Source organism: Hypanus sabinus, chromosome 4 (genome assembly GCF_030144855.1).
Source record: "Hypanus sabinus isolate sHypSab1 chromosome 4, sHypSab1.hap1, whole genome shotgun sequence".
Classification (NCBI taxonomy): domain Eukaryota; kingdom Metazoa; phylum Chordata; class Chondrichthyes; order Myliobatiformes; family Dasyatidae; genus Hypanus; species Hypanus sabinus.
Window position 1 is genome coordinate 22,815,991 of NC_082709.1, and position 13,431 is coordinate 22,829,421.

At 39.8% G+C, this 13,431-nt stretch overlaps 1 protein-coding gene across 11 annotated transcripts in view; it reads left to right on the forward strand.

The window, feature by feature from the left end:
* The window catches only part of LOC132392553 (serine/threonine-protein kinase tousled-like 1), a 144,358-nt gene that overhangs the window by 33,139 nt on the left and 97,788 nt on the right, over positions 1-13,431 (forward strand). For 6 of the 11 annotated variants that reach the window (XM_059966566.1, XM_059966569.1, XM_059966567.1 and 3 more), the window contains one exon: positions 8,047-8,105. The exons of 3 other annotated variants lie outside the window; for them this stretch is intronic. In XM_059966566.1, the coding sequence (XP_059822549.1) occupies positions 8,047-8,105 (59 nt within the window). Of the gene's footprint in view, positions 1-8,046; positions 8,120-13,431 lie in introns of all 11 variants that reach the window. 2 more of the 11 variants (XM_059966577.1, XM_059966576.1) reach the window with 2 other exon arrangements.

A 13,431-nucleotide genomic window follows, 5' to 3' on the forward strand; every position in this document is an offset into this window, starting at 1 on the left:
GCCAAAAAACTCATTAGCCCTTCTACTTCACCAGGAAGCTAAAGAAATTTGGGGTATTCCCTTTGACCTTCGCCAATGTATATCAATGATCCATAGAATGCATCCTATCCAATCTGAGGCGGCTTGGTATGACAGTATTCTGCCTCTGTCTTCAGGAAACTGCAGACAATTGTGGACTTGGAACAGCATGGAAACTAGCCTGACCTCTGTGGACTCTTGTCTACACTTCTCACTGCCAACATAATTAAAAAAATACTCACCCCAGACATTCTACTTCTGCCCCCACCCATGTGGCAGCAGATATAAAAGCCATGAAAGCACATACCACCAGGTTTAAGGACAGTTTCTATTCTGCTGTACAAGATTGTTGAATAGTTCCCTAGTACGATAAGATGGAGTTTTGATTTTGCAATCCATCAGTGATGATCTTTCATTTTTTGTCCACCTGCACTTTACTTTCTGTGTAACTGTAACACCTTATTCTGCATTGTTTTCCCTTGAGCTACCTCAATGTACTATTATGAATTGATCTAGATGGACGGTATGCAACTGAAGTTTTCACTATAATATTTATATCTTTATGCATGCATGCACATAGTCTGACCTCCTGATAGAGTAATTAGGCCTATTCTGTGCCAAACTTGAAGATTTTCAAGACTGTTGGATAGTATTCTTATTAATACTCACCTGCGTACTTCTAATCCACTTCTTTTTAAAAAAAAGTTGAACAGCTGAAAAATAAACTTTTTACAGAACCCAGAAAATTTCAAGGGAGATCAGGGAAAAAAGACCCAATGAAGTCAAAGGGAGCAGAGGGACCAAAGATTGAGTGAGGTTCACAGGCATGTCAATGGCTGTGGTGTATCTGTACTTCAATAAGGTACCATGAGGTGAAATTAAGTATACAAGCCCTACACTTTCAAGAGGTGGGAAGGATTGAAATGTGATGGCATTGAAAACATGCAGAGTCATTAAGGAGCTTGACTATAGATTGTAGACACAAGGATGTTGCTTCCCTTAACTCTGGAGTCCTGATCTCAAGATTATATTATCTCATTTGGGAATTGGCCATTCAGAGCTAAGGTAAGCAATAATTGCCCAGAGGGTTGTGAATCTTTGGTTACCCAAGTGGAATTGTGGTGTTTCAATGGCTGAGGAACATTCCCTTTTATTATTTTTACAGCCAGGTGGACCCAACAGTTGTTCTGAGCAGGAAATTTTTGTACTGCTTGAAAAATGAACAGCTCTTTATAATATATAAAAGAAAATTCCAGCTGTGTGGCAATAAAGGCTATGTGCGCAGGAGTGTTTCAGTTACTGCATGGCCATGCTTAGAGGGAATGGTACTGAGGCTGCATCTTGAAAAATAGTACATTTGTTATTTTTTTACTGCATTCAAGTAAAAAAGTATGCATCTATTTGCTAGATAATTTAGAATGAAGAGTAGTATTTGTGTAAATACCAGATTGTAATTTAGATAATTTCTTTTTAAAAAAACCATGAGTAATTTTCATTTTCAATGTAATATTGAAACTTAGTTGTCTCTGGGGAACAATATTAAGCCTTTAGAATGTAAGAGCTATAAGATTCCTCAACATGAGATTCTGCAGATGCTGGAAATCATAAGCAACACGAAATTCTGGAGGAACTCACCAAGCCAGGCAGCATACGTGGAAGGGAATAAACAGTTGATATTTTGGGCTGAGACCCTTCAGTAGGACTGGGAAGGGGGGGGGGGGAAAGAACCCAGAATGAGAATCTGAGGTGGGGTGAGGAATACAAGCTGGCAGGTGATAGGTGAAAGGGCAGGGTGGGTCAGTGCAGGAGGCTGGCTGAAACAAGAAACTAGGAGGAAGAGGTAAAGGACTGAGGAAGAAATCTTTATAGGAGAGAACAGTGGACTATAGAAAAAGGGGAGGGAGAAGGGGCACCAGAGGGAGGTGATGGGGCAGGTGAGTAGAAGAGATTGCGTGAGAGGGGACTGGGAAAAGAGCAGAAGAGGAAGCAGGAAGAAATTACTGGAGTTTAAAAATTGATCATGCCATTGGTTGGAGAATATTTGGGCAGAATATGAGGTATTGCTTCTCCAATCGAGATTTGGTCTCATCATGCCAGTTGAGGCAGCCATGGACTGACATGTTCAAATAGGGCATTGAATTGAAATGGACAGACACCAGGAGATCTTGACCCTTGGGGTGGACAAATCAATGCCCCCAGTCTGCATTGATTCATTGGTATGTAGTGGATTATTCAACTCCTAAAGCCTCAAAATTAGAATTCAGTCAGTCTTTGGCTTTGCTGGCTTTTGAAGCATAATTGTTTTGTCCAATACTGCTATCTACAACTCGTATTCCTGATCTTTGAGTATGTATCGAGCTCCAGCTGTAAACAATTCTGTGAAGAGGGTGATAAAATCAGCTACTTTACCTGTGATTCTAAATCGGATCTATGTTTATTGAAAACTCCAAATGGAATAGAGAAAACAATGAGAGGTTCTAACATCTTTATCAGTCCTTACTTTCCTCAGTCCAGTGAAAATTTTCCTATTAAGCACATGTATCTAGAGGTGTAGTGTGCTGAATTTTTCATAATGCAGATAAGTCACACCAGGGATGTATAAAATTCTTCCATGATCTTTGCTTTACAGTTCGTCAAGAGTAAGGAATTGATGTACTTTTATAACCAACCTGTTGCTGTACTCTCTTAGCTATTAGGAATTTGTGGATATGCTCAGCTTGTTTGCTTAACAATATTAGTCTTTTTTTTAAAAGTACTTTGTTCTGCATTTAATCTTGTGACCTTCCATCTACTAAGATACTACCCTTTATCACAGCATCTTTCTCATGTCTGCAGCTCTCCTAATCTTCACTACATTGCCAAGTATTTCCACTTGCAAAGTTTAAATAGTTTTGAAGAGCTGAGACCTGGAACCATATATATATTTGGGGGGAAATACATGACAAACCTATTTCCATTCTGGAAAATTATCCATCAACTACCATCTTGAAAGCATTAAAAGAAAGCTTGAAAATTCCCTGAAATATAGAATAGCAAATATAATTTCTACCTTAAAATTTGAAAAGGATTAGGCTATAAAATACACCTGATTTAAAATTAAATCCCTTTATTAAGGAGTACCATGCCTTGAATTTAGCAATCTCTTCCAATTTTTTCCTGAAAGTCTGGCTCTGATTTTTGTGCCCTCCTTTAGCTGTTTCATTCAAATTCCTGAAAACCAAATAGATCACCCTTAATCCTCCAAATGGCAGGGATTTGCAATCTAGTTTTTGTAATCTCTCCCAACTAATCCTTGGAGCCCTTATAACATTCTGATGATTCTGTGAATTTTCCTAAGTCAATATATCCTTTCTTGGATAGAATAGCAGGAACTGAACACAATACTTTATCTATGGTCTGACCAGTGCTTTGCATAACTGGCAACACTTCTAAGCTATAAAACGTTAACATTACATTCCTTTTTATTTGCTCTCTGTCTTTTGTAACTATTGCATTCAGTTTGGGAGTAGATCTGAAACTAGTTTTAATTATATAAAGCAGTACACAGAAAATGCTGGAGGAACTCAACAGATTGGGTAACTTCTATGGAAATGAATAAACAAGTCAATGCTTCAGGCTGAGACCCTTCATCAGGTCTTGAAAGGAAGGGGGAAGTTACCAGAGTAAAAGGTGATGGGGGAGGTAGAGGAAGGAGAACAACCTAGGTGATCGGTGAAGCCAGGTAGGTGGGGGGAGGGGATAGAGGAATGTAGTAAGAAGCTGGAAGGCAACAGGTGCAAAAGTCCAGGCTCGAGAGGAGGAGGAATCTGGTAGCTGAGGAGAGTGGCCTTTGGGAGAGAAAGGAGGAGGGGCACTAGCAGGAGGTGATTAGCCTCTTACCTCATCTGCCTGAATGGGGAATAAGAAAAATTACCGGAAGGAGAAATCGATGTTCATGCCTTCAGATTAGAGGCTACCTAGACAGGCTATGAAGTGTAGTTCCTCCACCCTGAGAGTGGCTTTATGACAGAAGACGAGACCATAGGCTGGTATGACAGAATGGGAATGTGGATAGGAATTAAAATGGTTAGTCACCAGGAAGTTCCACTTTCTGTGGATGGAGTGGAGGAGCTCAACAAAGCAGTTCCCCAATTTACATGGGGTCTGACTAATGAGGCCACATCAGAAGCACAGGGTACAGAACACTGATATAGAGGAGGTCACTGTAAAGGGAGTTGTATAGTTGAGCATACGTGAATGGGGAAATAGATTAAATGATTGATGCAATACATTGTGAATATTTTAAGAAATACTTCACTGAGACATAAATATGCAAAAGGAGGATGATCCATCATCCAGAGCTAATGAAGGAAGTGGAAAACGCTCAACGTTTTGTTTTGGAACTTATTCTCAGAAGTGGGATGAATGGTAGTATTTGCTGGATCTCAAAGTTTTAAACTCTCAGTAATTTCAATTTAAAATAATTTTTCACGTTCTTAACCTTTGAAATATTATCAGTGTTTGAAGCTCAGAAATGAAATGAGGATTTTAAAGTAAAAGGACAAAAAAAATCCAAAAACTCATTGACCCTATGATTTTTAGTTTTCAGATATGACAGCAATATGAACCCATTTAATATTTTTGCTTGAATTTTATTTTTTTTGTTTTATGGTGTGTCTTTTATTGGGTTGTGTTCTTAAGAATTCCTGTTGCATTATTCAGAAAGTCAGAAGGCATGGGATCCAGGGAAGTTTGGCCAGGTGGATTCAGAATTGGCTTGCCTGCAGAAAGCAGAGGGTCGTGGTGGAGGGAGTACATTCAGATTGGAGGGTTGTGACTAGTGGTGTCCAACAAGGATCAGTTCTGGGACCTCTACTTTTAATGATTTTTATTAACGACCTGGATGTGGGGGTAGATGGGTAAGTTTGCAGACAACATAAAGGTTGTTGGTGTTGCGGATAGTGTTGAGGATTGTTGAAGATTGCAGAGAGACATTGATAGGATGCAGGAGTGGACCGAGAAGTGGCAGATGGAGTTCAACCCGGAGAAGTGTGAGGTGCTACACTTTGGAAGGACAAACTCCAAGGCAGAGTACAAAGTAAATGGCAGGATACTTGGGAGTGTAGAGGAGCAGAGGGATCTGGAGGTACATGTCCACAGATCCCTGAAAGTTGCCTCGCAGGTAAATAGGGTTAAGAAAGCTTATGGGTGTTAGCTTTCATAAGTTGAAGGATGGAGTTTGAGTCACCAGGTAATGATGCAGCTCTATAAAACTCTGGTTAGGCCACACTTGGAGTACTGTCCTGTTCTGGTCGCTTCAATATAGGAAGAATGTGGAAGCATTGGAAAGCAGAGGAGATCCACCAGGGTGCTGCCTGGTTTAGAGAGTATACATTATGATCAGAGATTAAGGGAGCTAGGGCTTTACTCTCTGGAGAGGAAGATGATGAGAGGACAGCCAGCTCCTCTTTTACCTTCCCCAATCATTGGGAAGGTAAAGAGGGAATATGAAAGTAAGCTAGCCAATAATATTGAAGGATACGAGAAGTTTCTTCAAATATATAAAATATAAAATAGGTGAGAGTAGTTATTGGACCACTGGAAAACTATGCTGGAGAGGTAGTAATGGGGGACAACAAAATAGACAAACTGAACAAATGTTCTGCATTAGTCTTCACTGGATAACACTAACAGTATGGTGGAAGTTCCAGGTGTCGGGGTCATGAAGTTACCATAACTAGAGAGGAGGATCTTGGGGAACTGAAAGGTGTGAAGGGAGATAAGTTACCTGAACCAGATGGTGCGCACCTGAGGTTTCTGAAAGAGGTGGCTGAAGAGATCATGGAGGCATTAGTACAGATCTTTCAAGAAGCACTAGATTGGAAAATAGACTGGAAAATAGCAAATATCACTCTCTTCTTCCAGAAGGAAGACAGGCAAAAGAAAGAAAACTGTCTGCCAGAGGGTGGTGCATCTGTGGAATTCTTTGCCCCAGTAAGCTGTGGAAGTCAAGTCTTTATGTATATTTAAAGCAGAGTTGGTCTTGATTGGTCAGGGCATGAAGGGATACAGGGAGAAGGCAGGAGATTGGAGCGGAGAGGAAAATTGGATCAGCCATGATGAAATGGCAGGGCAGACTTGATGGGCCAAATGGCCGAATTCTGCTCCTTTTGTGTTATGTAGCCTAGTCCATCACATGCAAAACCCTTCCCACCAATGAGTACATTTACATGGAAAACTGCCACAAGAAAGCAGCATCCATCATCAAAGCTCCTCACTATCCAGCCCATGCTCTCTCCTCACTACTACCATCGGGCATGAGGTACAAAAGCCTTGGGTCCCACAGCACCTGCTTGCAGAACAGTTACATCCCTACAATTTGGCTTCTGAACTAGTATGGATAACCTCATACACCCCAATGTTGAACTGATTCTATGACCTACAAACTCACTTTTAAGGACTCTTCATTACTCATGTTCTCAGTATTTTGATTTGCAGTTTGTCCTGCACATTGGTTATTTGCCAGTATTTGTTTTGGTATAATTTTTATAAAAATTCCATTGTAATATTTTTCCTGCAAGTGCCTACAAGAAAATGAATCTCAAGGTAGTATAATGGTAACATATACATATCTTGATAATAAATGTACTTGTAACTGGGAGGGGTTGGTTTGGTCTTTAAATAGCCTTGCTTTATTATGATTTAATTAGTTAATTTACAGAGAATCTATAACTTCCATTCAACTATTCAAACAATGTAACTAATTTCAAAATTTTGACTTATGAGTCAGTCATCTTACATAAGTGTTGAAAATGTATCTGTTAAATGCCAGTGCAGTAGTTTATGCATTTAATAATTTTACTTTGCAATAAAGGAAGAACTCTAATCACTTGCATGTGAATTTGATGTTTTAAAAATAATTTGAATATAGATATATATTTGATATGGGCACAAGGATCTTAATTTAGAGACCAGTAGAATTAAGATCATGGGTCTTGATGTGATCACTAGTATTAAGTAAGGAACTTTTACCAGGTTGTTATCAAAACTTTACTGATTATTGCATATTCAACAACTTTCATTGAGTTGATGGTTTATAACTGTACTTGAGTTTTATACTTAATATTTAAAGAGCAGATATTTTAGGGGTTGGCACAGCTAGGAGAAATGGAACAACATTTTTTGTGGACAGTTAAGTACAATTTTTGGCTTGGTGCAGAAGGAATATCCTAAACATAAATAGAGATCTTTTAACTAGCCTGCTATTTTTAACATACACTTGCATCATTGGGATAAATATATTTACTAACCACTGAGGTTACTTAACAACAGTGACTTCTGTCAGAAAAGCTGTCAGATTTTCCGATAGGTAATCAATCAAATGGCTGTTACGCCACTGGCGTTTAGGACAGCATTGAAGGTCCTCCATTTGTGCCTCTATGCTACAGTGCAAAGTTGTCTTTGGTCTCGAGTGATTCCTTTGCCCCTCAGGTCCGATGAAGTGCTGTCTTGACGGAGTTGGCCTCACTTCTTACCACATTTTTTTCATGATGATTGTGGCCATGTCCATGTTATGTGCTATCTTTACCCATTTGATGGCATGTTTTAGCCAGATAAACAAGAATGCAGCTTGGTGATCTTACAGAACAATAGATATCATCATGGGTCGATTTCTAGATTCAAGCACATCCGTGACCTTCATTGTCTTCTCATTAGTATTTGTAGCTTTAGGTGTTCAAGTTCTGAGTATCCCCTGAGCATCTTGCCCTCTCTTTCTCTCTAAGATGCCTCCCTAAGATGTTGGTAAGTCAAAATAGAAGTAGAAAACTCTAGAAACGGTGAGCAGAATTGGGCAGTATCCAAGTTAAGAGAAAGAGTTAATATTTCATGTTAATGAACTTCCATCAGATGACCTTTGATTTGTGGGGAGATATATAGAGCACTTGTCACTTATCTAAATGCTTCATTTTGCTTAGTGAGAAACTTTCTTTTAATATATACTGAAATGCATTTATTTGATTTGTATATTGGATTAATTTTTGTATACAGGCAGTCCCCGGGTTACGAACAAGTTCCGTCCTGAGTCCGTCTTTAAGTCGAATTTGTACGTAAGTCGGAACAGGTACATCCTGTATTATTTAGCGCCAGTTAGTCAAATGTTTGTCATAGTGCATAGTATATATTTTACCTTTCTATGCATATAAAACACGTAAGAAACTGATGTATTTCAATAATTAGTGCGTTGCTTAGTAAAAATTGTAGCTTCAATTATATTAGTGCCCAAGAATGTGGTAACCCGTCTCAATGACTATTGTACAGTAGCACTTGCATCCACTGTGAGGAAGAGCTTTGAGAGGCTGGTGATGGAACATTTTAACTCCTGCCTGACAGAATGACTTGGATCTGCTCCAATTTGCCTACTGGCACAACAGGTCCACAGCAAATTACATTTCATTGGCTCTTCACTCATGCCTGGAACATCTGGACAGCAAAGATGCATATTTCTTCCTTGTGTACAGCATTGTATTCAACTGTCATCCCCTCAAAACTAATTAATATGCTCTAAGACCTAGGCTTCATACCACTTTGTGCAACTGGATCTGTGATTTTTCTCACTTGCAGACCCCAGTCAGTTTGAAATGGCAACGTCATCTCCTCTGTCAGCACAGTGCACTATATGGATGTGTGCTTACCACCCAGCCTGTTCTATTCGCTGTTTATTTATGACTGAAGCATAGTGCACCTCTAATGCTATATTTAAGATTGCTGACTGTTGTTGGCTGAATCAAAGGTGCTGATAAGTCAGCATATAGAAAGGAGATTGAAAATCTTGCCACAATAACAACCTCTCACTCCCAACATTAGCAAAACCAAAGAGCTGATTATAGACTACAAGAGAAGGAAACTGGAACTCCATGAGCCAGTACTCATCAGAGGATCAGAGGTAGAGAGGTCAATAACTTTAAATTCTTCAGTGGTATCATTTCAGAGGATCTGTCCTAGGTCTAGCACAGAAGTACCTTTACAAAGTAGGCACAGCTGCACCTCTACTTTCTTAGGTTTCAGCATGTCACATAAAGCTTGACAAATTTTCATAGATGCACAGTGGAGTGTGTACTGACTGGCTGTATCACAGCTTGATATGGAAACACCAATACCTTTGAATGGAAAAGCCTACAAAAAGTAGTGGACTTAGCTTGGTCCATTCCAGCTAAAGCCCTCCCCACTATTGAGCACATCTACAAGAAACGCTGTTAGGAAAGCAGCATTGATCATCATGAAAGCAGTGTCACAAGTAGACAGGGTAATGAAAATGGCAATTAGCATGCAAGCCTTCAGTACAGAGGTTAGAACATTATGTTGCATTTGTACAGGGAGCTGGTGCGACCACTCTTGGAATACAATGTACAGTTTTGGTCACCCTATTACACTAAAGTTGTGGTTAAACTGGGAAGAGTCTAGAGAAGATTTGAGGATGTTGCCAGGACTAGGAGGTGTGAATTATCCAGAGGCTGGCTAGGTCTGAACTCCTTGGAATGTAGGAGAATGAGGTGTTTAAAATAATGAGAGAAATGGATACAGTGGATGGTGATTGTCTTTTCCCCAGGGTATAAGAGCCAAATCTAGGGAAAATAGGTTTAGGGTGAGAGGTGAAATATTTAAAAGGGACCTGATGGGGCACCTTTTTCATGAAGATGGTGGTGAGTATCTGCTAGAGGAATTGGTTGAGGCAGGTACAATAGTATCACTTAAGAAGCCCGGGGATGGATACATTGAGGAATGGGATTTGGAAGTATATAGGCTGACTCTACTTATTTACCCCTATATGGTAGTGAATTCTGACGACTCATCAATCTGAAGATTTTCAATCTATCTACTTTAAGATTTCAGTTCTGGACTGCTCAGCAAGATATCCACTCTATTGAACTCTGAAGAATTTTGTAAGATTTCTTCTAGTTCTTTTAAAATCTAGGAAATAGTGAAATCCTGCAGAGAGTAAAACATTTCTGGAGCTAGTCTAGTGAATCTCTGCTGTCCTTTCCCTCAATGTCAACAAAACAAGAGAGCTGGCCATTTCCATGGGTGGGAGAGGAGTGGTGTACATGCTCCTGTTTTACATCTACAGTGTTGAGGTTGAGAGAGTTGAGAGCTTTAGGTTCCTAAGAGTGAACATCACCAACTGCCTGTCCTCATCCAACCATGTAGATATCATAGCTAAGAAAACTTACCAACGTCACTACTTCCTCAGGAAGTTAACGACATTTGGCATGTCCTCATTGACCCTTCCCAATATTTTTTCAATGCACAATAGAAAACATCTTATCTGGAACATCATGGTCTGGTGTGGCAGCTGCTTAGCATATGACCTCAAGAAACTGTACAGAGCTGTGGATACAACTCAGCACATCATGGATACCAGCTCCCCTTTATGGACTCTATCTGTACTATTGCTGCATCGGTAAAGCAGCCAGCATAATCAAAGACCCCATCCACCCTGGGCATTCTGTCTTCTATCAGATAGGAGATGAAAGGAGGAAAGTTTGAAATTGCATACCACGAGGCTGAAAGACAGCTTCTATCTTGTAATAAGGCTATTAAGTAATTCCCTAGTATGATAAATTGGACTCTTGACCTCACAATTTACCTTGCTATGATATTGTACCTTTAATTGTTTAGCTGCACTAGTTTTCTCAGTAGCAGTTATATCTTATTGTGCACTGTTATTGTTTTACCTTTATCTACCTCACTGCACAGTGTTAATGATATGATTACTGTATCTTGGTACTTGGACAATAATAAGTCAATTTTAATTCTTCTGTAAACGCATATCTTTTATCAAGTAGGGAGAACAAAAACTACACAGTTTCCAGGTGCAGCCCTGTTTAATTGCTAGTAGGATTTTTCTGAACATTATAGATGTGTAGAGCTGAACTGGGGCACATTTGATCTTCCTTTATTTTATTGTTTAAACGATATACAGGTTCTCGTGACATAACCTTGGTTAGCAAAATAGATACAACAGACTAATGTAGATATGTGAAGCTTCTGTTGATTGGGGTTGAACATAACTGTTGCTAAATAGCTATCTACATAGTTGATATGCATGCCAGGGCAGTAATGTATGGAAAACAAGCCGCTGTCCATACAGCGTGCTCCCCCTCACTATGCAGCTGATGAATTCAAAGGAATGGCAGAGACTGATACAGTTTGGCACCAGCAGTGTCATAGGAATTGCCAGTCAGTGTTGAACTCAACGTAGGACTGCTTTAGGGACTCCAGTTCTGGATTTTTTTTTTCCTTGGAGCTTGCTTCCAAAGCCTTCCCCATGAGTGGACACAGCTGCAAGGTAGTGGAGATTTGAGAGCAGAGTTTTTCTTCTCCAGTTTAGATCTAATAGTATGTAATTAGAAATGATCAATAAATGATTAGGAACCTCTGAGAAGAATTGATGACATGATGGAATTTTATGTAAAAATTAAAAGTAATTTTGCTCAGACTGTATGTAACGAGCTTGAAAATAAAGAAAACTAGGCAAATTCTGGATGTAAGGACAGAATTGGCTATGGTACATTGGCAACCACAGTAAGAGGTATGATGGTGAAGAGCTGGTGTCTATCTTTGCAAATATTAATGCATAGTACACAACAAGTATCTTCAAAACCAAAATCCAGGAAAATTCCTTCTGTAACTGCGAAGAGAATTTGTAAGGAAATAAGTACAAATAGAAAAGAAAACTAGAAGTTTTTGGACTTTTAGTAGGCCTTTAATGAGATGCCACTTAAACAAAGTTCAAGTGTAAAGCATTGGGGATAATAGTGGCATGGAGTGAGGTTGGTGTGCAAATGAAAGCACAGATGAAACAAATAGTTTACAATTTGGAAGGCTGTGTCTAATTGTGTTTGCAGGGATTGGTGCAGTGGCTCCAACTGTGCACAATCCATATCAAAATCGGGTTTATTATCACTGACACAAAATTTGTTGCTTTGTGGCAGCAGTACAGTGCACAACATCGTGGCTTTCCCTCAAGGTCGAGGGTGATGGTCTTCGTTCCGTTGATCTATCACCGAGCGAAGATGCCTGTGCATGTATTTGTTTAACGTGTACTTGATGTTGCACTCCAAGAAGCACACAATACTTCACAAATCAACCAACTGATTCCAATGGCATGGAAACCAAGACAATTGGAGCCGATGGATTTGTTGCAGCCTTCATCTGCCTTCACAGCCATTGAATTCGAAGTAACTTCGTCTGCCTGTTCCAACTTTGAGGTCTTGGTTGGATTGTTCTTTGTCAGGGATCTCACCCTCGACCTTACCACCATAGGTGACCCTACCAGGAACATAGCTCCAGACAGCATCACTCTCGGGATCTCAGGACCACACACGCTTCTCCACCACGACAAGGTGACAATCCATGGAGAAGAGTGCACAACATTATAATATTTTTCAAAAGTGGAATAGTGAGCTAGTGTTGAGTTCATGGACCATTCAGAAATCTGATGCAGAGAGGTGGTATGTCTCAAGGCTCCTGTGCCGCCTCTCTGGTAGTAATAAGAGGACAATTAGAGATTTGGGTGAGGGGATCAAATGTAATTTTTCCAAGTTTGCTGATGACATGGGGATGGATGGCAGTGTGGGCAGCAGGGATGCCATAAAATGTTTGCAGGATACAAGTGGGCAAGTGAATGGTCAAGGATGCATCTTGGGGGGGGGGGGGGGGGACGTCACGTGATGACGTAGGGTCGAGATGTTGGGATTCCAGCTCCCTTGCAAAAAGTAATGAAATAAGGTTTAAATGAAGAAGAATTAACAAATATCTATTAGAAACTACTTATCAGCAACTCAGGATTATCTTTTGATATGGCTCCTAAACTGAAACAGAAGAAAGCTACTACTTCAAAGACTGCGCAAATCGGCGGGGAGAAAGGCCTAGCTGACTTGGCGAAGCCTCGGACTCAAGTTGGATCTTCTCCCGACGAAGTGCGTGGCACTTCTGATGATGCGGGAAAAGAAGTTGCAACAATGTCGGCGGTCTAAGAAACAGCAAGAACAACGCATGCGCGAAAGTATGCATGAACAGATGTTAACAACTACAAGCTTCAACTACGGTTGGAAGTGAAATTGAAAGTGAGTCGGAAGTTGAAACAGACTCTTTGGGAAATCCAGAAGAAAAAGAAGAAGAAAAGTAGGAAGAGATTAAAGGAGACATAAAAGATATCCTGATATATATAATGAATGAATTTAAAGCTATAAGAACAGATATGGCGAATGAATTTAAAGCTATAAGAACAGATATAAGAAGCATACAGAATACACTTGATAATGTGGTGGAAGAACAAAAGAAGATGGATAATAAAGTTAAAGAGATGGAAGTAAAAATAGAAGAAAACACGGAAAGAATAGAAGAGATAGAATACGATAAGCTTGCCTGGAC